We start from the raw sequence: 26,389 nt of genomic DNA, 5'->3' as shown, positions 1-26,389 counted from the left end.
CAAGAAGCATTTTAACTAGACAAGTATCTCTGTGACTTTACCCAGTCAGTTGATGCATAACTTCATGCTGATTATACATATATACATTCAGCTATATATAGACAGAAGTAAATATATATTCATCATGAAGTCATGCATCAACTGACATGCATCAACTGACGGGATCAAGTCACCAAGATAACTTCCTCCTCTCACAATATCCTCACTCTGAGGCTGTGTGGGCAAAGACAACACATAGTTATGGGATACTGGATGAAATATCACCACTCCTCTGCTGCACCTACCAATGCACATTCCCAGCGCTGTTGTGAGCAGAATGTACAAGATCAGAACAAGAACAAACTTGTGAAAAAATAAAAATCATTCTTACTCACATGCTCACTGATACATCATTGCACAAACTAGACAAGCTATTTTTATGTGACATAGAGGCATATTTTCAAAGCACTTAGCCTTCCAAAGTTCCATAGGTTTCTGTGGAACTTTGGAAGGCTAAGTGCTTTGAAAATATGCCTCTAAGGGGTCCTTTTATTTTTATTACATTTGTACCCCGCGCTTTCCCACTCATGGCAGGCTCAATGCGGCAGGCAATGGAGGGTTAAGTGACTTGCCCAGAGTCACAAGGAGCTGCCTGTGCCGGGAATCGAACTCAGTTCCTCAGGACCAAAGTCCACCACCCTAACCACTAGGCCACTCCTCCACTAAGACACGCTGAAAAATGGCCTGTGGTAGTGTCGAGGCGTGTTTTGGGTGTGCGCAGAACCATTTCCCAGTGTGCCCATAAAAAATGCCTTTTTTAATATTTTTGCCGATAAAGGACGAGCGGCAAAATGAAAATTGCCGCATGTCCACTTTGGGTCTGAAACCTTACCACCAGCCATTGACCTAGCGGTAAGGTCTCACGCGGTAACCAGGCGGTAATGGTGTACGTGCGTGAAGTGCAGATGGGCACATCTAAAAAATGAAAATTACCACATAGGCCACGTGGTAGCCGGGCGGTAACTCGGAATTGCTGCACGTTGGGCGCACGTAGGAGCTTACGTGGCTTAAAGGGGTCCCTAAAGTTCCTTTGATTATGTGTGCAGTCACCTATTTCACGCTATCATAGTGAATACTGTCCCCGAACTCCTTCCCCTTGTTCCTCAGAAACAACCTTACCTGAGTAAGTTTGTCCAGTTCCCCTAACCATGCTCCAAACATCTTGTCCAGGTCCTGATCTTCCTTATCGCTGTCCTCCTCAGCACCATGGTCAAATTCTTCATCTGACAACTGCTCCATCTAAAAAGCATAAAACCGGAAACATGTCAGAGCATAAGAGCTTCTTTCAGGGAATATGCCAATAAATACTGCAAACTCTATTTTCAACATTAAAACAGGCAATTTAATATTATGGGTAGCACATCAATTAACAAGCTACAAGGGAACAACAAGCTGTAAAATATAGAACTTTAAGAGTTATATGGGTAAGTTCAATTTCGAGTGAGTGGCCAGTGTTGTGTTGTTTACAACAAGACTCCCCACTGTCCCCTTTTCGATTTAGCATATATTTACCCCAGTGGGAAAGTTGAGTAAAATGAATATCATGCATTTTATTTATGCAGATAACATCACAAACTGGTGTTCCTAACTGAAGATTCATTACAGAAAATGCTTTTTTTTTTATAAATGATGTTTTTAGCATTACAAAATACTGGATGGATAAGAATGCATTAAAGATTAACCCAGATAAAATTAGGGTATTATGGGTGGGAGAGAAATATATTGAATTACCTTAAACAATTGTGGAGTTAGCAGGTATGACTAAATCAATATCCTCAGAAGTAAAAATACTAGGTGGGGTAATTGATGAGAGATTACCTAAGGAATCTCATGTAAGTCTGGTGATGTGGAAAGTATTTTATCATGGGTAATTAAAAGGATCTGTAAATTTTTAGAGCCTACACACTTTAAATTGATTATTCAAGCCTTAATTTTATCTCATTTGGATTATGTAAAAGTTGTAGTGATGGGTTTGTCTGAGAGGCAAATCTATAAGATTACAAGTTTTGCAAAAGGTGGTAGTGAAATTGATGAGGAGGGAGGGAGTTATGTCAACCATGCCACTCCATATTTAGTCGAAACCCACTGGTTACCTGTTAAAGCTAGAATTTAATTTAAGATTTTAATATTTGTTTTTGAAATTTTATATAGAATGGCACCAGGCTATGAGGCATATTTTCAAAGCACTTATTTACAAAGTTACGTGGAGGGGCATTTTCAATATGATGACACTGGACATTTTGCCCAAAATGTCCACAATCCGAATAGGAAATAAGGTCATTTTCGAAAAATGAGAAACGTCTTATCTTTTTTTTTTTTTCAAAAACATTGTTTCGAACAAAGTTTTGTGCTTTGGATGTTTTATTTTTTGGTTAAGTAAAAAAAATGAATAAGTGCAAAATGTAGATATTCATGCCATTGGAATGTAGGAGGAGCCAGCATTGTTAGTAGACTGGTCCCCCAGACATCCAAGGGGAGCAATGGGGCACCCTAGAGGGTACTTCTGTGCACTTCATGAAAATGCTCCCAGGAGCACATCTCACATTTTCTCCCTTATCTTGTCCCCTGAGCCCTCCAAAACCCACCCAAAACACACTGTCCCCCACTGTACACCACTACAATAGCCCTTATGGGGGAAGGGGGCACCTATATGTGGTTACAGTATGGTTTTAGTGACTTTGGGAGGGGTCACAGTTTCCACCACAAGTGTGACAAGTAGAAAGAAATAAGGATTTGGGTCCCCCACTGTGCACTGCACCAACCACTACATTATTCCAGGGGGCTGCATACTGTTCTAATAGACCTAAAATCTGAGGCTGCTAATTCATATTTGTATTCACATTTTTGGGGGTAGCAGGGGGCCAATGACCACAGAGGGGTATTGGGGGGTTACCTCTGATTCCCTCCAGTGGTCATCTGGTCATTTAGGGCACCTTTTGTGCCTTATTCATTCTGAAAATAGGTCTAGACCAAACATCTTGGTTTTAGCCCTAGACATTTTTGTTTTGTTCCATTGTGGTTGTAAAATGTCCAAATGTTAGGCACGCCCTAATCCCACCTTCAAAACGTCCCCTTGTGATTTGGAGTGGACACACTGCAGATGAAATGCATAGACAAACGCCTGCAAAATGGGTTTTCAAAATACTGATTTGGACATTTTGAGAATAAAAACATCCAAACGGTGCTTTACGACACTTTTTGGATGCTTTGCTATTTTGAAAATGAGCCCCATAGTAACCTATGGAACTTTGAAAATGAACCCCTATAGGTGTCATTTTGTGAATTTTTATGTATCAGGTGAAAGTCTGAAATCAGAGTCTGGAAATCCGATTAGCTTTGCCAAACCCTCCAAAATACAAGAGAAAACTATTGTGGGATATGGCCCTATTTCATGGAATTCCCTACCAAATCAGCTTAGAATGATTTCTTCCTATCAATTAAAAACTTGGCTCTTTATTTATTAGCTGTATGATGTAGTTGATTATCTAAGAGATTTTAAATTATTTAAATGAAGTTAAAATATGTTTCTCTTGTGATGCTTCTTTTTTTTATAATTGATACGTCTCTTGTTATAATTGTAATCCATTTTAAGATGAAAGGTAAAGCGGAGTATAAATGCTTGTGTTAAATTAAATTAAACCAGCCCTGCTCCAGTCCCCCTCTCCAGGGCCGGTCTTAGCAAGTGCGGGGCCCTATGCAGACCAATTTGGTGGGGCCCCATCCTAGCCCTGCCCCACTGTAGCTCCGCCCCTACATCCACCCCATTGATAAGATTATTCCATTTTCAGAACATTTTTTATTTATGAAATTTCAAATAAAGACAAATGAAGCTAAACTTGTACAAAAAAACTGATTGAAATAATAAGCACAATGCTATCATGAAACCTCCCCTCCCCAGAAATTATTCAGTTCAAGTCCACTACAATTAGCAGTTCCAATTCTCATAACAAAGGAGAATAAAGGAAAAATATTAAGAAAAGATTCAGTACTTTCAAATTCCCCTATTACTCTGTAATCCATATATGCAATAAAATAAAAATGAAATGAAAGGATATACAATAAAATAAAGTGATGTGTGAAATATAATGTACAATATAAAATCATATAGACCACCAAGGTATTAAAATTGTTTTAAAATATATACCACAGCTCTCTGACTCAAGAAGACTCCGACTCTGTCTGTCATCCATAACTGTCTGACAACACACAGAAAAAAAATAAGTAAAAACAAATTGTCACAATTAATACCTTATACACCAATATACCAGCCATACGGAAAATGCAGACCGTCAACAATATGAAGCTAGCAAGGGATCATAATACCACAATTCTCATGCAGAGCCACAAAACACCCTTTTAGAGGTAGTGTGTCATGATTTAGGCTCTACACCCTTTCTGGTGTTTGGTGCCACCTTAGTAAGGCCAACACACAATCTCTCCACTGCAAAACACTATACACAAACTTGTGCAAAAATACACTCATAACCTTAACAAACCATAAACAGCACTAATTCCAAGGACAGAACGAGCTACAACCTTATGCGTGGCGTGGAAAGGCAACTGTAATTACACCTGGCTCTAAAACACCAGTGCACAACCTAGTGAAAAAAAACAAACAAAAAGGGATTCAAACTATACGCTAGCAGAATACTGCACCTTCCTTGATCACACCTGAAAAATACATGAAGGCAAAATACTGAAATGGAAAGTTACCTCAAGAAGTCAGACTCAGCATGCAGCAATACTACAAAAATTGAAACGTACATGAAAAATATCACAGATGCACATTTCCAAAAACTGACATATTCCAATTAATAAATCCTGAATAAAATAGTTTTTTCTACCTTTGTTGTCTGGTGACTTTGTTTTTCTGATCATGCTGGCTCAGTATCCGATAGTGCTGCTATCTGTCCTCTTAACTCCGTTTCCAGGGCTTCCTTTCCATTTATTTCTTTACTTTCCGCCTTTCTTCTTAATTTCTTGCCCTACATCCGTAAGTAAAAGCTGGGTCCTCCTCCGTGGAATTGACTGGAGGAGGCATAACGTGGATCCAGCTTTTGCCTATTTTCTATATCCATGTGCACTTTTTCTCCCTTTTCCCTCACCTCATCTCCTTCCTCACTCTTCCCTCGCCTCCATCCATGTCCAGCATTTCTTCTCTCTCCTCCATCCACCCATGTCCAGCGACCCTCCTGTCCCCCCTGCCATCCATCTATGTCCAGCAAACCCCCCTGTCCCCTCTGCCCTCCCCTGCCATCCACCTATGTCCAGAAACCCCCCTCCCATGCCATCTACCCATGTCCAGAAACCCCCTACCCTGCCATCCACCTATGTCCAGAAGCCCCCCTCCCCTGCCCATCCACCCATGTCCAGCGACCCTCCTGTGCCCCTGCCCTCAACCTATGTCCAGAAACTCCCTCCCCTGCCATCCACCCATGTCCAGTGACCCTCCTGTGCCCCCTGCCCTCCCCTGCCATCCACCTATGTCCAGAAGCCCCCTCCCCTGCCATCCACCCATGTCCAGTGACCCTCCTGTGCCCCCTGCCCTCCACTTATGTCCAGAAGTCCCCTCTCCTGCCATCCACCCATATCCAGCGACCCTCCTGTGCCCCCTGCCCTCAACCTATGTCCAGAAACCCCCTCCCCTGCCATCCACCCATGTCCAGTGACCCTCCTGTGCCCCCTGCCCTCCACTTATGTCCAGAAGTCCCCTCTCCTGCCATCCACCCATATCCAGCGACCCTCCTGTGCCCCCTGCCCTCAACCTATGTCCAGAAACCCCCTCCCCTGCCATCCACCCATGTCCAGCGACCCTCCTGTGCCCCCTGCCCTCCCCTGCCATCCACCTATTTCCAGAAACCCCCCTCCCCTGCTATCCCCCCATGTCCAGCGATCCTTCTGTGCCCCCTGCCCTCCACCTATTTCCAGACCCCCTCCCCTGCTATCCCCCCATGTCCAGCGATCCTTCTGTGCCCCCTGCCCTCCACCTATTTCCAGACCCCCTCCCCTGCTATCCCCCCATGTCCAGCGACCCTCCTGTGCCCCCTGCCCTCCACCCATGTCCAGCGACGGGACTCTCCTCGTTCCCCTGCTCCCCTCCCTCCAGCCACCTGAGCCCCCCTCCCCGACCCGCCAAACGACCCTCGTCTACCACCCGACCCGCCGGCACCTCACCTGACCCAGCATTTTAAAAAAAGCTACAAGCGGCAGCCGGCAGTGCCTTCTCGCGTCTGTGAAAGAAGAAAAGTCGCTTCGTCCATTGGCCGGCCTTCCCTCATGTCCCGCCCTTGCGGAAGTTACATCAGAGGGCGGGACATGAGGGAAGGCCGGCCAATGGACGAAGTGACTTTTCTTCTTTCACAGACGCGAGGAGGCACTGCCGGCTGCCGCTTGTAGCTTTTTTTAAAATGCTGGGTCAGGTGAGGTGCCGGCGGGTCGGGTGGTAGACAAGGGTCGTTTGGCGGGTCGGGCAAGGGGGGCTCAGACGGCTGGAGGGAGGGGGAGCAGGGGAACGAGGACTGGAGAGTCGCGTCGCTGGACATGGAGGGCAGGCGAGGCAGACTTGAGGCGGGCCACGCGGGGCCCCCTTAGGCGCGGGGCCCTATGCGGCCGCCTCGGTCGCCTCTGCCTAAGACCGGCCCTGCCCCTCTCTCTCTCTCAGTCACTTCCCACAGACTAATGCAGAAAAAAGTTCTAATACTAAGTACAGTCAGAAAAGAAGCCTGGTTAAAGAAGAACATTTTCTTGTGAGCATCCCACAAAGGTAGCAACACGTTTCATTATGTTAGCTCTGGTATCTGCAAAGATGAAACTAGGAGGAGGGGAGAAGTCAAATGGCTCATATCAATCTGCAGCACAGACAAGCACAAGAGCAGCATTGCCATAAGGTATAAGCCTTTCCACCTCCTATGGATTGAATGCATGGCTGCCTTTAGGGCAGAGGAACTAACACATTCTGAGAATGTTGCTATAGGCCTTACCAAAGACCCTCTCACACCTGAACTTGCTAAAATCAATACTCTCCCAAAGCAAGTCACCTTTCCTCCCCTTTTTGGGAAGCCTATTGACAAGGAAAGTGATGTAAAGTTTGTATGACATGATGTGACACCACAGCCGACTTAATTCTGGGGAACGAAGGAAATATATATTGATCCAAAAAAAAAAAAAAAGAAGCTATGTTACTATCATCCAGATACTGAAGCAGAAAAGCAAAACTCAAAAGGTCACTGTTACTGAAGATTATTAGTGAAAAAAACAGGCCATGGCCATAATAGAATAAATGGTATGCAGCTTTTAAAATAAAACATTGAAGAAAAAATGGTTAGAAAAAGATAGATATCAGAATAAGCCCAAAGATGAGGACAGAGCAAAGAAACATGCAAGAGAAACAATGAGGACTGAAGGTACCAAGGCTTTCATAAAACTTTCATCCCTCATTACAACCATTATAGGCCAAGTAATCCAAATCTGCCTTCCCTCTCATACATGCTAAGTTAAGAAAGGCCTTCATATCCTACTGATGGATCTACAGCAGTTACCACAACTCTACTGACCCAGCATGCATAGCTGATAAATGATATGAAATTAAAGGACAAAGATCCCCTCAAAATGCATTAATCACAGAAAAGCAAACAAAATAAAAACAAATATCAAACACAAACCTATCTATGGAATATTGAAGCAATGTTACTCACTACATTTATCAAAATATGGTAGAGAACCAGTTAACCGACCTTCCGGGATAACCGATGGTTGGTAATGTGGGCTCCACCTACTGTCTCCTTCTCTCCCAAATGTCAGGTCATTAGTCGCACCCCAGAACCCCCCCCCCCCCCCTTTAAATGTGCCTCCTACCTCACCCACCCATTCAAAGAGAAGCAGCCTCCTTGCTCCCGGAGTCCTCAGGTGCATCCTCATCCACCTAAGTGTAGCCCCCCCCCCCCCAAGGTTCACTTTAGAAGCTCCTCTAGACTACTCTACAGAGTTCATGGCAGCCAAGTTGGCATAGGTAAGAGCAACTGGCGATCGCTCCTAACCCAGCCCCAATGCTGGACCACCAGGGCTTCTAAACAAGACCCAAGGGGTCTTACAGTTGGGCAGGTGAGTAAGGAGGCACTTGAAGGGGTGTCCAGGAGTAGAGAGGCTGCTGCTGCTTGGATCCAGGAGAAGGGAGGCTGCGCTGAGTGCACTGTGAGTCTCTGTAAAATCTGACTTTTCATTTATCCAACAATCTGTTGTCCCGATTAAGTTGGACAGAGATTCTACTGTATAAAGCAGTGTTTCTCATCTGTAACAGGGTGTTTTCTACAAATTGTAGGAACCACCAGACATAAAAATGGATGATATCTGATGGCATCAGGTCAGAACACCATGTAAAGTTCTAAACATTCAGGGTCCTATCCCTCAGTACCTCAGTTAGGGGCCCAACTCAGGCTTACTGCTTGCTCTTCTGGGACCACCGCCGGCCCAACGTGGCCGCCAGCGGTAGCCCCATCCCGAGCACGCGCGTGTCATTTCCGGAGGAAAAAGAAAAACCCCGAAAATGGCTTGCGTAGCGAGAGTCCGGCGGTAATCGAGCATCGCCATGTGCTGCCCAGTTACCGCCAGGTTAGCACGGGAGCCCTTATTGCCACCTCAAAGGATGGCGGTAAGGGCTCCCCGCTGCACTGCCAAACAGTAAAGAGTTATCCCACCGCGTGGCCATTTTTTTTGTGTGTGTGTGTTTTTGTGAGGGGACTTTTACCAGCAGCGGAAAAAATGGTTCTGGCACATAGGAAAACAGCCTCCGCCACTAGCGCAGGGCCCTTTTTCTCACAGCTTGGTAAAAGGACCCCTTAGTAACACAGCTCAAGGAGGAATGCAACTCTAGGAGACACAGGAAGAATTGTGTGCCTGATCAATCCCATGTCCATGGGGAAACTCCTGCTACAGGTGAGAAATACTACTTTTTCAGTTGTCAAGCAGGATAGAGTCAGGCACACGTGTGGCTGACTGCCAAGTTCAGAGCTGCCAATTTATCTATGAAATATCCATTGTCCAGAAGCAGCTCTGTTATAAAGAAAGATGCAGGAATTGCTAATGTTACACAGAAAGATAGAACCAAAAAAAAACAGAACAAATGGGCCTTCAAGACTGGAATAATCAAGAATTCTTTAATAAAAAAAGACCAGACATGGACCGTGTTTTGGTGAGCGTCCATCCGCCTGTGCCTGAGGTTTAACAAAGCAATATAAAAAAAACATATTAAAAATATGATAGAAATCATGCTGCTACAGAAGCAAGTTGATACTATAAAATCCTTTAAAATGACCTAAAAGGACATACCTTAATGGACATATTACAAATATATCACAAGCCATACTTAGCAAATCCTCAATAAGTACATATAAAATAAAATCATAAGACCCTATGTACATCGTATATACATAAAATCAAATAATATACAGTTAAACATAATAGACAACAGAATTCGTATGTTTGTTAAAATATAATTTAGTCAATAAAAATGAGCAATAACAATGATATCTATATAATCACAAAACAGAGAGAACATACTAAGGCACCTTGGATATTACACCACTGTAAATAGTGCTGCCTATCTTACCAAAAAAATGCATGCAGAATTCCTTAATGAATCATGCAGGTCAGCCTCTAAAGAGCTAAACAGAAAAATACAGAAAATATATCATGGGGAACATAGGGGCCCTTTTACTAAGCTGTGGCAAAAAGTGGCCTGCAGCAATGTGAGCGCATCTTTTGGATGTGTGCCGGGCCAGTTTTTGCCGCATCCTTAAAAAAGAGCCTTTTTTTAAGGGACCGGAAAATGGACGTGCAGCAAAATAAAAACCAGTGTGCGTCCATTTTCACCCGAGACCTTAACGCCACCCACTGACTTAGCGGTAAGGTTTCGTGTACTACACGGGTGGTAGGCATGCAGCGCATGTCCACTGCCGTGTACCTCCAGGTAAACGCCATGTGGTAGAAAATATTTTCTACAGCGTATTTTCAGCACCCACTAAATTCAGAATTACTGCCTGGGGCAGTGGTAATGCTGATTTGGTGAGCACTGGACGCACATAGGCCCTTACCCACCTTTGTAAAAGGGCTCCACAATGAGACAAAAACATAACAAGAAAAAGACAAACCCTGTGACACAGTATTCAGTAGACCATCACTTAGAACACTGAGCTTTAAATCAACCTCAAAGTGCATAAAAACTGAATCCAGTGATACAATGAATCATCATAATACACTCATGCAATTAGAATTTGAAGATACCATGTGGAGCCAGTGGAAAAATATAATAAATACATTTTGTTGGCTAATGTGAGCAATCCATAAATAGACACTAAACCAGCTACAACCAAAGGAAAAAAAAAGACTATTCATAAATAGACACAAAAGTGGAATTTTCATGCATTGTTCGGCAAAAACTTTAAAAATAAGAGTATTTATATCTAAATAGAGTTTAGCAGCACATGTCAGAGCACACAATGAGTATACATGAACTTGATTTACCTACACTGCCTCCATTATATCCAAATTATTTATTGTGGATATCCTGAAAACCTGACTGGCAAGGGTACTTCAGGACTGGACTTGGGAAATACTGGTCTAGATTTCTGATTTTGGATATAAGGGGGAGGGATGGGATATGATATAGCGCCTTTGTGAGGTTACAATCAAAGTGGTTTACGTATTATATACAGGTACTTGTTTTGTACCTGGGGCAATGGAGGGTTAAGTGATTTGACCAGTCACAAGGAGCTGAGTATTTATGCTGAGCATCCTCATTAATGCTATAGTGGGCTTGCTGGTTGGAAGAGGAGAAGGAAAAGGACAGAGGATTAAAGGGGTGGTATTTGTTATTCCCTGTCACTGCAAAGTTTGCTTATTAATATTTTTTTGGACATATATATTTACTGTTTCTGTATGCAATGACAAAAAAAAAAAGATATTTCAACAAAAAACTAGTCAACCTGTTAAAACTATCTTTCAGTGCTGTTTTCAATTTTCATTTGTTCGTCAAGCCCCTGAAAGCTATGTCTGCTTAAGCCCCACCTACATATATGAATCCAGGTAAATCAGACTATAGTGCTGACCCTTACCAGAAAACTGCACAGCCAACACACCAATCACAGAATAAACTACAGCATGGACACGTGAAATGTGAACAGCAGAAGGGTGATTTCTAAGAGGCGTGACTATGACAAATGATACTTAATGTATTTTTTTTTATTGCAAAAATAAGTAAACTTCTACTTGGACAAAAAAAGACCCAGGAATAAGATAGGATGCAAACAGGCCTAAAAAATGGCAAATTTATGAGAATCACAAGCTAGATGCCTTCACGCATAATGTTAACTAGTATTTCATTCTTTAATGAAGAAATAAAGATTTATCAAAAAAGGGATATCTTTCTATTGGAGTGGAGGAGTAGCCTAGTGGTTAGCGCGGTGGGCTTTGATCCTGGTGTCCTGGGTTCAATTCCCACTGCAGCTCCTTATTATAGTTTATTAATATTTGATAAACCATTCTTACTGACAGACAGACCAAGGCGGTGTTTGAATAGTCAGGCTTTCAATTCTGCCTTAAAACGTTTAAGCTCAAGGATACTACAAACAGGGTGCGGCAGGCTATGCCAGATGTACAGTGCAAGAAAGAAGAAAGCACTTCACCTAGTCAACTCATAATGAGCGAACCGAGAGTTACGGACCAAGAAAGGGATCTGAGAGTCATCGTGGGTAGGACGTTGAAATCTTCCGCTCAATGTGCTGCGGCAGCTAAGAAGGCGAACAGAAGGTTGAGTATTATTAGAAAAGGGATGGAAAATGAGCATGAGGATGTTATAATGCCGTTATATCGCTCCATGGTGCGACCGAACCTAGAGTATTGTGTTCAGTTCTGGTCGCCTCATCTCAAAAAAGATTTAAAGGAATTGGAGAAGGTGCAGAGAAGGGCGACAAAAATGATAAAAGGGATGGGACAACTACCTTATGAGGAGAGGTTAAGACGGCTAGGACTCTTTAGCCTGGAGAAAAGGCAGATGAGGGGTGATATGATAGAGGTCTACAAAATAATGAGTGGGGTAGAGCAGACAGATGTGAAGCATTTGTTTATGCTTTCTAACAATAATAGAACCAGGGGACACAAGATGAAATTAGAATGTGGTAGGTTTAAAACAAATTGGAGAAAGTTTTTCTTTACTCAGTGCGTGGTTAGACTCTGGAACTCATTGCCGGAGAAGGTAGTGATGGCAGCTGGCCTTGCTCAGTTTAAAGGGGGTCTGGACAGATTCCTGAAGGAAAAGTCCAATGATCGGTATTAAATTTTGGGGTTTTGCCAGGTTCTTGGGGCCTGGATTGGCCGCTGTCGGAGGCGGAGTGCTGGGCTTGATGGACCTTTGGTCTTTTCCCAGCATGGCAGTGCTTATGTACTTATGAATCTAGGACCTTGTGACTCTGGGCAAGTACAAAATAAGTTCCTATATATAATATGTAAATTGGTTTGATTGTAAGCACAGAAAGTACCATCAAGTCCCATTTCCTATTCCCTATATTTAATAGATTTCTTAACTAGCTTTTGGGAGCTACACTCCCCTTTTCTGGCCAAAACAAAACTGAAGTCAAAGCAAAAAGATGGTAATATCAGAAGTATAACCACTCAAAAACGAATCAGAAAAATATTAAGCTGCTCTAATAAAAAGAAAGTGTATCAAATTATAGTTTTTAATATTAAAGTCTATCAACATAAAAGTGTATAATTCTTTGAGGAGCGTCCAGCTTTGGTGTTTTCCCTTTTACACTATAGCATTACACAGCACGTGCCAGTTTCATTTTTCTATGCTCTTCTGTTCCTGAACTGATAATACATTCCTCTATATTTCATCAGCAAGACACTGGTTTCCATATTTGTTCACTTTAATATGCAGAAATAACGATTATCCTTTATTTCTCTGTATTTCTTGGCAAAGAGTGAGACTTCATTAGCAGTAGCAAATTGGGGCTTGAGGTGAAGTAAAAGAATTCAAAGAGGCTTTAGTATCAAAATAAAGCATTAGAAAGCATCTGAAGGTCATTTTATGGATTCTTCTAAACTGTTTTTTGATTTCACTCTAAGACGGCACCAAAGAACTGGGTCCAAGAGCACAGGATAGTTACAGACACTTCTAGAAAGTGAACAAAGTTTAGCTAATCAGGATCTCACATTCCTATCTCCAAGCTTTGGTCACACACTTTCAGATGAATAAAAAATTATTTGAGGATTCTCAGCTACACTGTACAATGAGCTGCGAGAGGTCTCCTTGCCAGATCACCAGTCTTATTACCTCCTAAACCGACATTAGTTGAATACTGCATCTCAGCCACAACTGTTTACAAGCACTTCTGGAAGCTACGAACAAAATATATAGTTATGGTGGAATGTTAAAAGCCAGCTAAGGCCACACCACTAACTACTGAGACATTAAAAAAAAAAAAGGATTAGTATCACACCCAATGGGCTGACAGAAAGGTAATAAATACAACAAAACCAGCTAACAGAGAAATAAAGTAACATTGATCCATGGGCCCTTGGCAACAAATTGATAGAGGAAAACAAGTGGAGCTGAGAAATGGAGCTGCATTTCAATATGCAAGTATTAAAAAGGTCATTCTTTTGGTGCTGCTTTCAAATGCCAGCTAGTATTCAATGCACTGTTCAGCAGACGGAGCTGTGAAACCTGAAGACCCGGGGAGGGGAGGGGGGGGCTGAAGGCTGGGGTCCTTCACCCACTACCCACCACACAACCCTGAACAAAATCCCTTAATCTCCCTGCGACTAAACGTCTACTGTAAATTCTTTGTGGGCAGAGACATTGTAGCCATGTAAACTGTGTTGAACAGGAAATGCTGTTATTGTTCCAGGAAAATTAACACGTCTATCCAATGAGCATGGAATTGGCTTTCCTCAGGAAATCTCATTATCAATTGCATAAAGACATTAGCTACAAACAGAGAAAAAAACCAAAACACCCCCAAAATTGAATTTCTTCCCTTTAAAACATACAGAATTAGACATGCTCTGCTACCCTCTGCACCACACACAGATACTGTTTTTCTTTCTCACATAACTATCCCTTAAAAAGAAAAAATGTGGGCACGGAGAGCTCTTTGAAAGGATTCTCATTTCCTGCAAGTAATTCTGATGTTTATATACACCCACTGGTAAATCAGTTTTCTTTCTGCCAGCAGACATATTGTACACCCAAAGCAGCATGCGCTGGGTAGTGTTTTGAGTTGACAAAACACCCCATAATGCACTCAGGCAGGCCGAGCCAAGCATCATATGCTCTCTGTCCAATTTGGGGAGGGGGGGCATTTCCTTGTAACAAAATAATTGAGCCATTTTTAATATTTAAACCTATAATTTATTTTAAGAGAATATCCAATAAATACTAGGAACCAGTACCAGAACACAGGCATCACAAATTTATTCAGCTGCATACGGAAGCTTTCAGCGCAGTGATGGTCATGTTGAAGAAATACTGCTGCATGTCACAATGGTCAAATGATTTCTTCAGCCAGTTGGGTAAATGGATTGTTCAAATTCATCTTAAAAGTTATGCAGGATACATGACTGACCTCATCGATCTCCCAACCAGAAATGCAGTCAGACCTACAAGATCTTACTTAAATCTCCATTACCCAAGTTGCAAAGGACTCAAATATAAATCACTTTCTGCATCCAGTTTCTCCTACATAAGTACACAATTGTGGAACGCACTACCAAAAGCCGTGAAAACAAAGTATGACCACCTTAATTTCCGGAAAGCATTAAAGACCCACCTGTTCGAAAAGGCATACCCTATGGACCCAACTTAAGGGCCAAATCTCTGCAGCACAACTTAAACAAACCTTATAATGTATACTATACAGCTCTCCTTCTCTACTATTCCTAACTGTTGTCTAGATCTATAAACCTTATAAGACTATAACATCAACCTGTATTTGTTTCTATACCAGAGCTGGCGAATACCTTCACGGTACTATGTAAGCCACATTGAGCCTGCAAATAGGTGGGAAAATGTGGGATACAAATGCAACAAATAAACAGGAACTTAGATAAGAATTATTTACACTCCAATTCTTGCCAATGGTACAAAGGCAAAAGTTGTTCCCATACCAAGGCAAAAGATGTTCCTAAACCAGTTTTAAAAAACAAAACACTCACATACACACACAGTAATGATGAAATTCTAATCTTGAGTTCTTTCCACTTTGAGGTAGATTCTGTGATTTTGGCCCTGCCTCAGAAGCATCATGAATTCCTTCCCAAATGCCCTGCTCTAAATCCAGATCTCCCACAAAGCCAGTGATCTTCATTTTTCGTTCTTTTTTTTTTAGGTGGGGGCCACTGACAAACAAAAAGAAACCATCAGAGCCAGGATTATCACTGGACAAATAGCCAATGCACTAGCCGGGCATCATCCCTCTCTTTTTTTTATTTATAATTCTCATTTCATTACATAAAGATGATATTACATCAAAATGCATGGAATTCACAATATTCTATACCATCCAATTATACTATTTATAAAAATAAGGAAAAATCACCAAAATAATTTGTCCACAATGGGGAGAGTCCAAGAAAGGAAATATGTCCATGTATAAAATACAGAGCAGGTCCCTCTCCTTCTATGTAACCAGTTCTGCCACTCAGGTGCACTCAGAACAACTCAACTAATTAAAATGATGCTATTCCCACTTCATTACCTCTCTCTCACCCTCAGTCTAATTCCCACTGCAGGGGCGGACTGACCATTGGGGTCAGCAGTAGGGGGCCCACTCTCCTCTAGCATCCATTTAATCACTTTTGATAGGTGGTTAAGGGCCCATGATCCTTACTGCCCAGACCACTGTCAGACTTACCCCTATTTCCACCCCCAAAATACACACACAGGAAATGCATGTGATGACCAGAACCATGCAGGGCCTGAGAGAACAGGGTGGTTTGCAGGCCCCAAGCTGATTTTTTTTTATTTTTTTTGCTGCTGCTGTGGCATGAAAAAATCCTGCATCATTGAGCCCCTGGATAAGCCAAGGGAGGCCTGAAAAGGAGCCAGGGAACAAAGAGAGGAGTATGGATGCTGCTAGGAGAGGAGAGGAGGGAGAACTGAAGTGTTGGCGCCACACCACTGAAGGAAGAATACCTGTTCCACATCTGCTGCAGTCTCTGAAGCTGTACCAGAGCTGCTGCCTGTAAGTCAGAGGACGATAAGAGGGGTTAATTCTTTATATCTGCTTCAAGCTCAGAGGAAGCCGGTCTTGGCAATACAATAAGGCAAATGTTTTAGAAACAGCTGTAAAAAAATGAACCTGGTGAAATATGCCCCTTCTTTATCTTTAATGGATATAAAAATTAACTGAAAACCAGTGACCCTCTAGAAAATTATAGCAAAGTTGTTTTCATGCCCCTATTACCCCTTCTTTTCAATGTCTCAGATCCTTATATGAGCTGTCAGAGGCTGAGGCACAGTCATCAATGGAAGACTGTCTGGGAAAGAGTGAATGAAAAGGTTTACAGACTGCTCACCATAAAAACAGCTGTGAACAGGAAGATAGCCAGAGGAAATCTCTCTTGTTAGGCGCTAGTCAAGCCAAATTTTAAACTGACAGGAGGACATGTATGGGCAGTGTTTCCAACTGCAGGGGCTCCTGTCACTTGTAGCATTCTTTAACAACTGGTAGTCAACCAGAAAGCCCCAATGAAACACAGGCCCTACAACAGCCCTGCCTTTCCTCTCCTTTCGTTTCCCATCACCCCCCCCCCCCCCCAAACATCTGATAACATTTTAATATCCTAATTGAAGATACAGGAAATGCAGCCTCACAACCTTATAAACAGCTGACTTTACACATCTGTAAACAGAAATGCTGCTAGAGGGGCCAGAGACAGGATGCTAGCAGAACATCCTGTCATGAATGCTGGATCATTTCTAGGCTGAAAGGCACAGCAGTCTAATGAACTCCACGCTCATCATCTGTCAAAGAACAGCCCTCCCTTGAAACAGAACAGAGCCAGTCCAAGCTGGAGAATCTGCTTCCCATGATCCCCCTTCACCCCAGAATTATTGAGCTATGCTGCATGTCAGGCAGGACGGTCATATATTGTGTAGGATAATTGTGTCCACATTCTGTACTGTTAAGCAATAGCTGCAAGAGAAAGTAATTAAATTTACCATCTTAGGGCATTTCTTTTATTACAGAAGACATTCAAGCAGGACGAGCCAGAGATAAAGCCCTCTAGACTCTAGGCTTACAGTTCACATGGAGAAATGGATGTGACAATTTTTAAGTACAGAATAAACGTTTTTACGCCACTGACAAAAGCTAGATCATACATCATGTAATGGAAACCAGCTGCAGAACTGGGCAAACATTCTTACTCAGTGTATAGTTATTTAGGGGAGACAGGCGAATGGCATGTAGTGACATGCTATAGGAGTGGGCTCGTTTGACTTTGGATTGCCTTTAGAATCTGATACTGTTATCTTTTTCATCAATGTTCAGCTGGTAGTGGTCAGCACTTTTTTAAGCAGGTCCTTGCCAATATTCAGCCAGGACCCACATAGGACACTTATGGAGGCTCTGGTTGAACACTGGCTGGAAACTCACATAAGGCAATGTGCAAGTCTGATCTCCCCAATCCCATTAGCATTACCCCTCCCTGAATTTCCCCAGAACCCACTTCAGCTCCAAGTGCTGACCTCTAGCGAGAGTACCGTAAAACTACCACTAGGAAAGTGCCACCAGTTTTAGCCACAAAGCTGACTGGGCAAGAGCAGAATGGGGATGATTTCAGCCCCATCCCACTAGACATAAGGGATTTCCCCAGGCAAGTCCTGGGAGTGGTGGGGAGGGGGTGGGATTTTGCAATTGAGGATGTGCTTCCAGTTTGGATAGGGATTGTGAGGATTTAAGATCCAAGGGGGCCATGGGTCAAGGATCAGAGAGTGGCGATGCTAAAGGGATCGAGAAGGGGACAAGAAAGTGGGGGGTGATTGAAACGGTGGAGGGAGGATTGATGAGCCATGTAGAGCAATTTGGGGGGGGGGGGGAGACTGGGGGCATTGGCTCAGCAACACGGAAGTTATGTGAGTGCCAGTTGATATTTAGCACTAGCACTTGCATATCTAAGTGGATAGGGTTAGGACTGCATCTTGTGCAATCCCATCTGCCCACTTAGGTATGTGGGCACCCACATAATTGCCAGCTCTTTTCCAACTCCACCCCATAACAACCTTCTCAAGTCTGGTTCCAAGATGGCCAGTTACTATCAATATTGGGCAGCCTGGTTAAGTGCTGCTGAATATTGCTCGCTGATCACAATTTAAGCAGGCAGAAACCCTCTCCCACCCACTTAAAATTGCTTTGAGTATCAGGCTTTTCGTTTTTATAAATGTAACCAGTTTTAACCCTTAGTGAGAATAAAGGATGGGATAAGGATTAACATTATCATCATTAACACCATGGCTTATGGCCCGCTACCACCAGATGTTCAGGTCTAAGTGGGTCCCAACCATCAAGAAACCAGAACATCTGGGAGTTATTAATCAAAAATAACATCAAGACAATTATATATTTTTTAGAGAAAAAGATTTTAACTTTCTTTCTAAATAAAAGATAAGAATGAGAAAGTGAAAATGTTCCAGCAATATCCTTCCATAGCCTAGCAGCTTTAATAGCCAAACATTTCTCAAAAAAATAAAATAAAATAAAACAGTCTCCTCTTGCCCTTAACAGAAGGGAAAGTGATAACGCTGGCAGAAAGGAAAGGAAGGTAGAAACGGGGGTAATATGATACAGACTTTCAAATATTTGAAAGGTATTAATCCGCAAACAAACTGTTCCGGAGACGGGAAGGCGGTAGAACTAGAGGACATGAAATGAGGTTGAAGGGGAGCAGACTCAAGAAAAATGTCAGGAATTATTTTTTTCATGGAGAGAGTGGTGGATACCGTGGGAGGTGGTCGAGATGAAAACGGTAACTGAATTCAAAAATGCGTGGGATAAACATAAAGAAATCCTGTTCAGAAGGAATGGATCCTCAGAAGCTTAGCAGAGATTGGTGGCAGCACTGGTGGTTGGGAGGCGGGGCTAGTGCTGGGAGTCGGGACCCAGATGATTGTATTAACGCGATATTGTGTTAATCCAATTATCCGGGTCCTGGGCGGCACACAAGAGCAGGAGAGGATAGATCTGGAAGCAGGCAGGCAGGAAGAAGCTTATTTATTTATTACATTTGTATCCCACATTTTCCCACCTTTTTGCAGGCTCAATGTGGCTTACATATTACCGTTAACGGCGTTAGCCGATTCCGGTCTGAACAAATACAAGCTTACTGACGCCGGGCCCAGGTCCCTCCCCTTGGAGGTCGGCCATGAAGAATTTTGCCCCCTGCTCCCCCTTTCAGCGGCGCTGTTTGAATGTGGTTTATTGGCTTTTTTCCTTTTTTGCAGCCTGGTGGTTAGCGCAGTGGACTGTAAACCAAGGGTACCCAGTTTCAAATCCCACTTTAACTCTTAATGCTTAATTTAAAGCAAATGAAGAGCTTCTAGTTAATGACAGAAATTGCAGCCTGCCAGACAGATCCAGTGGCTGCTTTGATTCTATTATCTCAGTATAAATAACTATTATTATTATTGAGCCTTCTAAGTCACTGGGAAATCCTGGTTACGGGAACACTTGTGTTTCTGCTAGGAACTCTCTTGCCATGCATCCTGCCAAACACACTCAGCCGCTCGTTGGTGCTCACGTCTCAGCCTGTAAGGGAATCGGCCACACGGATGCCTAGGACTTCCCAATATTTCATATTAACTTTTCTGTCGTACCATCTGGGAGCCCAAACACTTGTTGGCTCAGGCAAGTAAAGTGCTAGAAGTGTATAAATGTCTTTTGCTTCTTCATGCTTTCTGCTTTTTTCACTTTTGAAACTAAGAATTCTCTGTGTTTATTCCATAGCCTCTTAAGCTCTGTTACCATTTTAGATGACATCACCCATCTTGGAAGGGTAGTCCATTCTGTCTTCACCCTTTCTATGGGAAAATATTGCCAAGTGTTTGTCCTTGGACAACAAACTGAGCCTCATCTCTTGAGCATTTGTTTTAGATCCTTCTTTTCCTTGATACAGGATTGCTTCTTGTGCGTTAATACTTTTTAGGTATTCAAACATCTCCCATCTTGCTTCTTCTCTAAGAAGTCTTCTGATATACACCCCACACCTTTCTCTGGACTGCCCCAAATTTATCTGTATCCTTCTGGAGGTTACGATCTCAAGAACTGAATTGTAATATTCAGGGCTAGTTCTACCAATGACCTGCAGTTGCATAATCACCTCCTCCTTGCTATTAATTATACCCCTAATTATGAACCCTAGTATTTCTCCATCTCTGGTGAATGATGTCCAGGGTAAAGCTCACTGAAAATTTACTGCCTTTAGTCATGTAGGATAAAAAAAAAAAAAGCACATGCTTTGACTGGAGAAAAATAGTCATGAGTTAAATTAGCACATCTGTCTCCCAACTGATTTGGTCGAGTTGTTGGAAATTCTTAAAATATTTTTCTTTTGGTGTGTCTTAGATTTTCCCCCGTGATCTCAGTGTTGACTTATCTTCCAACTTCTCCAAATTCTGACAAACAAATCATGGTAAGCTTCATCAAGATTTAACTATTGAACTATCCTGGGGGTCTAGAGTAGTCATATCCCCCATATGTGGATTAACTCCAATATTGTATGAATGGTACAAGTATCATGTTTACTGTCTTTACTATTTTACTAGTATAGGACATATTTGTCTGAATATCAAACAAGGATTTAGTTAATCAGCTATGTGAAATAAGTGCATTTGTTAATATGGTGTTTAACTTGCATAAATGAAAGATATTTTTTGAAGAAACTTATTCCAGTACAATTTTTTCAACTTCACTGATTCTTGATTAGGATAATGTGCTGCTGTTAGATACAAGGTTTTTAATTTTCTCCGCCTATTCTGGTTATGGTACTCCAGGAAAGTTACTGCACAAAGATACTTTTACAAAATAAGCACTAATAAAATGTGCAAATTTGACAACAGCTGCCAGCAAAGTTATTGGGATAATCATTGAATTCTTCAGTGTAGTTATAAATATTGAATACTGAGTAATTTTTCCCAAATCAAAAGTATTTTAATTTTATAAATTATTGCACACCTTCGTACATCTGTACAAAATGTCTACAGTCTCATAGAAATAAAATGATTAAAAAAATATAAGAGCATGTTTTCTGGCATTCTCTGAAAAAGGTACCATGGTGGTGGAAAGCACACAAGACTTCCAAGGCAATCAGTGCTAGAGCAACTTTGTCTGAGTCATCTTTCCTTCTTTTATTTGTCTGAGTCATCTTTCCTTCTTTTAATTGCATTGCCTTATATGTGCTAAAATTTAATTGCTACCGCTAAAGTTTTAAACTAGTAAGAGCCCATCGGAAGGCTTTACATTGTTAACATTACTTTGATTGGAATGAGCGATTAACATTGGTTAATATCTTTAACCTATGGAGAGCTCTAAAACTGTTCTAGTAAATTCACCAATGACTGTTAAGTGATTTGATTTTTGCAGGTTTTGCTGGTACCACAGCGTTTGCCATTGATGGAACTCTGGTCTTCAAGTACTATAAATAGTCTGGCTTATAGGATTTCCACAAAAGCCCCCAATTCCTGGAGCAAGCAAGAGTCACAAATTGGGCAACCTTTTTTCCCCCTTGGTACCACTACTCTGGGATTTTGAATGTGTAGCATTCTGACTCAGAATTAAGGGTTTTGTCAAAAGATAAGAGAACAGTTGTCTTAGCAAGGTGAGGCCATTGTAAAATTTTCTTTTGTCATATGTTTTGACAGAAATTTAGAATGGAAGTCAAAACAATTTTATCTAATTGATGCATTTTTAGGTTATTGAAATAATTATCATAACTAGTTATATATTTTATAACTTTTTGCTTTAGGTTAACTTTAGTTAAGGAAGTATAATCAGCCTTGGATGCTGTGTGGTGGTTCTCTCTCAGTGAGTTCATTTTTAATCATAGCTCTTGTGTGCTTTCCAAACACGTACCATGTCTTCGGTACCATGCTTCTTGGACAGTTCTGCACCTTGCTTGAAAGTACAAGGACTCAAATACTGTGGGACCAGCAAGGATGGCCAGAAGTATTGACTACAGGCCTTTGCTTTGTACAGCCAGCTCTGGCAGTGACTGTCACATATTGCCACTGTGTGCTTGCAATCAGGCTCAGCCATAGAGTCCTAATAATGTCAGAAGCTGATGAAGTAAATGACAGCAGATAAAGACCTGTATGGTCCATCCAGTCTGCCCAATACAATAAACTCATAGTATAAGGTATGATGAGATACTACATTGTCGATCTTGATTTGTCCTTGTCATTTTCAGGGCACAGACTGTAGAAGTCTGCCCGGCACCGGCCTTTTCTCTAGTTACTGAAGCTGAATCTGTCCAGCCGTGATCAGGGCACAGACCATAGAATTCTGTGCAGCACTGGCTTTGCTTCCCAATTATTGGTGTTGCCAGCTAATTACTGCTAAACTTGTTTGGACTAAAAGGTTGCAGATAGGATTATGAACAGCTGGAAGATAGGATGAAGGAAAAACAGGTCTTACGAGGGATGGTCTTGGGGGCCGAGTTAAAAAAGAGCATATGGGTGAGGAAGATGGGATGAGAGGTAAGGAAAAGAGGTGTAGGGGAGAGTGATCCGAAATGTGCAGGGAAGGATAGTAGGACATGAAGTAGGAGAGGAGCAAAGGATGCGGGAAAAGGAACAGGAGCGTAGTAGGTACGAGGGAGAACAATATATATGTTCTGTCACAAATTTCAGAGGCTTCCTCTTTGTTTAAAATGTTCTGATTGGTCATGGATATAACTTCAGTAGTAGGAAAATGTTAAACTGGCAGGTTTTTTTTATTGTCACTTTGATCCAGTAGCTGAGTTGGAGCTAGGGGTGGGATCTTGGTGCAGTCAGCCTTTATTTAGCGTCCATGGATTTTTCCTGTTGTATCCTTTCTTTCCCATCTTCTTCCCCCCCCCCCCCCCCCCCGACAAGTATCTAGACATATGATTGCAACAATGATCCTGGGAGACTGTGTGCTGCCTTTACCCTATCTGTTTAAATATGAGCAAACGTCTAGCTGAGATTCACAATTGAAGGGTAAAAAATAACTGCTGGCTCAATTCCTTTCAGGTTCAAGTTTCTTTAGCAATTAGATATGAAAATATGCTGGTGGTGCTGAGGGGAGAAGAGGTAAACAAGAGGTTGCTTGTTTTCTTTCAACTGAAGGTTTGGGAAAAGTACAGATTTGCAAACAGTAAATCCTACATAACTGAAGTGTGGAAGGCTTGGGTGGAGAATGCAAGTAGCTGGCACACAAAACATCTTGGCATAAAACAAAGTACATTGCTGCAATAAGGCTCTAGGGCGTCTTATTTTGTCTTCACATGAGGTACTAGGGCAAAGGGAACGGCAGCAACAAGAACTTGAGAACAGAATAAAATGTCTACTTTATAAGTGATTAAAATATAGTCATTCATACATAGATTTTGTTTTCTCATTATCTGTTTTCTAGATATATTAGATAAAATTGCATGGGTGGTGGTTTTATTTCAGTCACTAGTTTAAGATGAGTAGCTCAACGGTTAGAGCAGGAGGCCGGCCCTGGTGCAGAGCTCTTTAGGGGGCCCTTTTACTAAGCTGCAGTAGGGGCCTACGCATGTGTAGTACATGCCAAAGCGAGACTACCACCAGGTTAGTGCGCCCCCTGTCGGTAATTTCAGATATGGTGCGCGCTCATTCCAGCAGTAGAAATTATTTTTAAAATTTTTTACTGTGCGTGGTGTTTCTCACAGTAATCAGCAGTTGGTACACGTTAAACAGTTACTGCGCTTGTAGCGCGTGAGCCCTTACCGCTAGATCAATGGGTGGCGCTAAGGGCTCAGGCAGTAAATAGGTGCGTGCTAGTTTTAATTTTAGCACACGCCCAGGAATGCTAAAAAATCAGCACGTACATTCTTGGGACTCCACTTCCCTAGTTGCAAAGGTTTAAAATACAAACTAGTTCATGCATCCTGCTTTTCTTACATTGGCACGCAACTGTGGAATACACTACCACTTAACGTAAAAAATATTCATGACCTTATCAACTTCCGAAAATCACTAAAGACCTACCTTTCTAACAAGACTTACCATAATAATCAATAACAGGAACTCCAACACATCATTACTTACTAGAGAATCTGTCTGTTTTTTATCGAATTGTTTAATCAGTTTGTTTTCTGATTTATTGAATTGATTTTATCCATTAAGTTACACTTGTTCTTTATGTAACCAATGGTTTTATCTACTCTTGATTGATGATTGTTAGGATGTATTATTGTAAGCCAAATTGAGTCTGCAAATAGGTGGGAAAATATGGGATACAAATGCAACAAATAAATACATTTTTTAAAAATGTCCTTTCTTCCATATGCAGTAAAAAAAAAAAAAAAGAAGAAGAAAAAAAAAGTGGTCAGGCGTGTGCCTAAAACATGCGCCCATACTACCGCAGGCCACTTATTTTTTACTATGGCTTACTAAAAGGACCCCTAGATGTTTGTGACCTTGAGAAAGGCACTTAACACTCCATTGCCTCAGGAACAAATCTAGGGGCCCTTTTACAAAGCGTCAGTAGGGCACGCAGAACTGGCAATACCGCGGGGCGCCCTGAGGTGTCCCGCGGTATTTCTGAGATCAGTGGGTGTCATTTCCCGTGCTAGAAAATAAAAATTGTTCTCTATAGCACCAGGGGGTGGGGGGAGTAGGAGTTCGCGGCAGTAATTGGGCAGCACAGGCACATTGCTGCACGCTGCCCAATTGCAGCATGAGTGGCGCATGAGCCCTTACTGCCTTTAAATAGGAGGCGATAAAGGCTCAGGCAGTAATAGCTGCGTGCTCATTTTGAAATTAGTGCGTGGCCATGAATGGCAGAAATAAAAAATTTGGCCATTTTAGAGCTGCTCTGAAAAGAGACCGGAATGTGAAGGGGGGGGAACCAGGCAATAAAACTACCATTGGCAACTTTTTAGCGTGGCTTACTGAAAGGACCCCTAAGATTGGGACAGGGAAAATATACCTCCTGCGCTTGGATGTAACTCACCTTGGGAAAAGGCATGAACTAAATGCTTAAGTACAAATACGAGATGACAAACGTGCCTGGGTTAGAGGATTAAGCTTTTCTGTGGCAAACGGAATACATTTGCCCTTGTGGAAGTGCTGCTGAATGAGCCCATTACTAACACTGGTTTCCATGTAACAGTGGGTGGTGAGACACTTGAGGGGGAGCACACTGACAGACTTGTTATGAAGCAAACCTTGAGCAGTGTCTGGGTGCTTTGGAACACTTCACAGTTTCCATTTCTTTGAATCAACTCATCAGTCAGCTTGTCCTTGGTTATGTTTTTCCAGTGGTGAAAATGTGTTTTTAGTCCTATTCAGAATGCCACAAAAACAAATTAGTTAGCTCCGTGCTTTATGCTTGTTAGTCTTCTCAGCAATTTGGAGCTTGTGACTAGTTTACAGAAAGGCTAGACAACATCTATAAGGAAAACATGAAAAAAGATCTGAAGAAGCTGGAAGAATGGTCTAACGTTTGGCAATTAAAATTCAATGCGAAGAAATGCAAAGTGATGCACTTAGGGAGTAGAAATCCAAGGGAGACGTATGTGTTAGGCGGGGAGAGTCTGATAGGCACGGACGGGGAGAGGGATCTTGGAGTGATAGTATCTGAGGATCTGAAGGCGACGAAACAGTGCGACAAGGCGGTGGCCGTAGCTAGAAGATTGCTAGGCTGTATAGAGAGAGGTGTGACCAGCAGAAAAAAGGAGGTTTTAATGCCCCTGTATAAGACGTTGGTGAGGCCCCACCTGGAGTATTGTGTTCAGTTTTGGAGGCCGTACCTTGCGAAGGATGTTAAAAAAATGGAAGCAGTGCAAAGAAAAGCTACGAGAATGGTATGGGATTTGCGTTCCAAGACGTATGAAGAGAGACTTGATGACCTGAACATGTATACCCTGGAGGAAAGGAGGAACAGGGGTGATATGATACAGACGTTCAAATATTTGAAAGGTATTAATCGGCAAACAAATCTTTTCCGGAGATGGGAAGGCGGTAAAACGAGAGGACATGAAATGAGATTGAAGGGGGGCAGACTCAGGAAAGATGTCAGGAAGTATTTTTTCACGGAGAGGGTGGTGGATGCTTGGAATGCCCTCCCGCGGGAGGTGGTGGAGATGAAAA

At 42.2% G+C, this 26,389-nt stretch overlaps 1 protein-coding gene across 1 annotated transcript in view; it reads right to left on the bottom strand.

The window, feature by feature from the left end:
* The window catches only part of RAPH1 (Ras association (RalGDS/AF-6) and pleckstrin homology domains 1), a 629,351-nt gene that overhangs the window by 350,368 nt on the left and 252,594 nt on the right, over positions 1-26,389 (bottom strand). Inside the window, exon 2 of the mRNA XM_030209745.1 lies at positions 1,159-1,278. Within this exon, the coding sequence (XP_030065605.1) occupies positions 1,159-1,278 (120 nt within the window). The remainder of the gene's footprint in view (positions 1-1,158; positions 1,279-26,389) is intronic.

Source organism: Microcaecilia unicolor, chromosome 7, assembly GCF_901765095.1.
Source record: "Microcaecilia unicolor chromosome 7, aMicUni1.1, whole genome shotgun sequence".
NCBI classification, from domain to species: domain Eukaryota; kingdom Metazoa; phylum Chordata; class Amphibia; order Gymnophiona; family Siphonopidae; genus Microcaecilia; species Microcaecilia unicolor.
The sequence above is the reverse complement of the archived record's forward strand: the minus strand, read 5'-3'. Positions and strand labels throughout refer to the sequence as shown.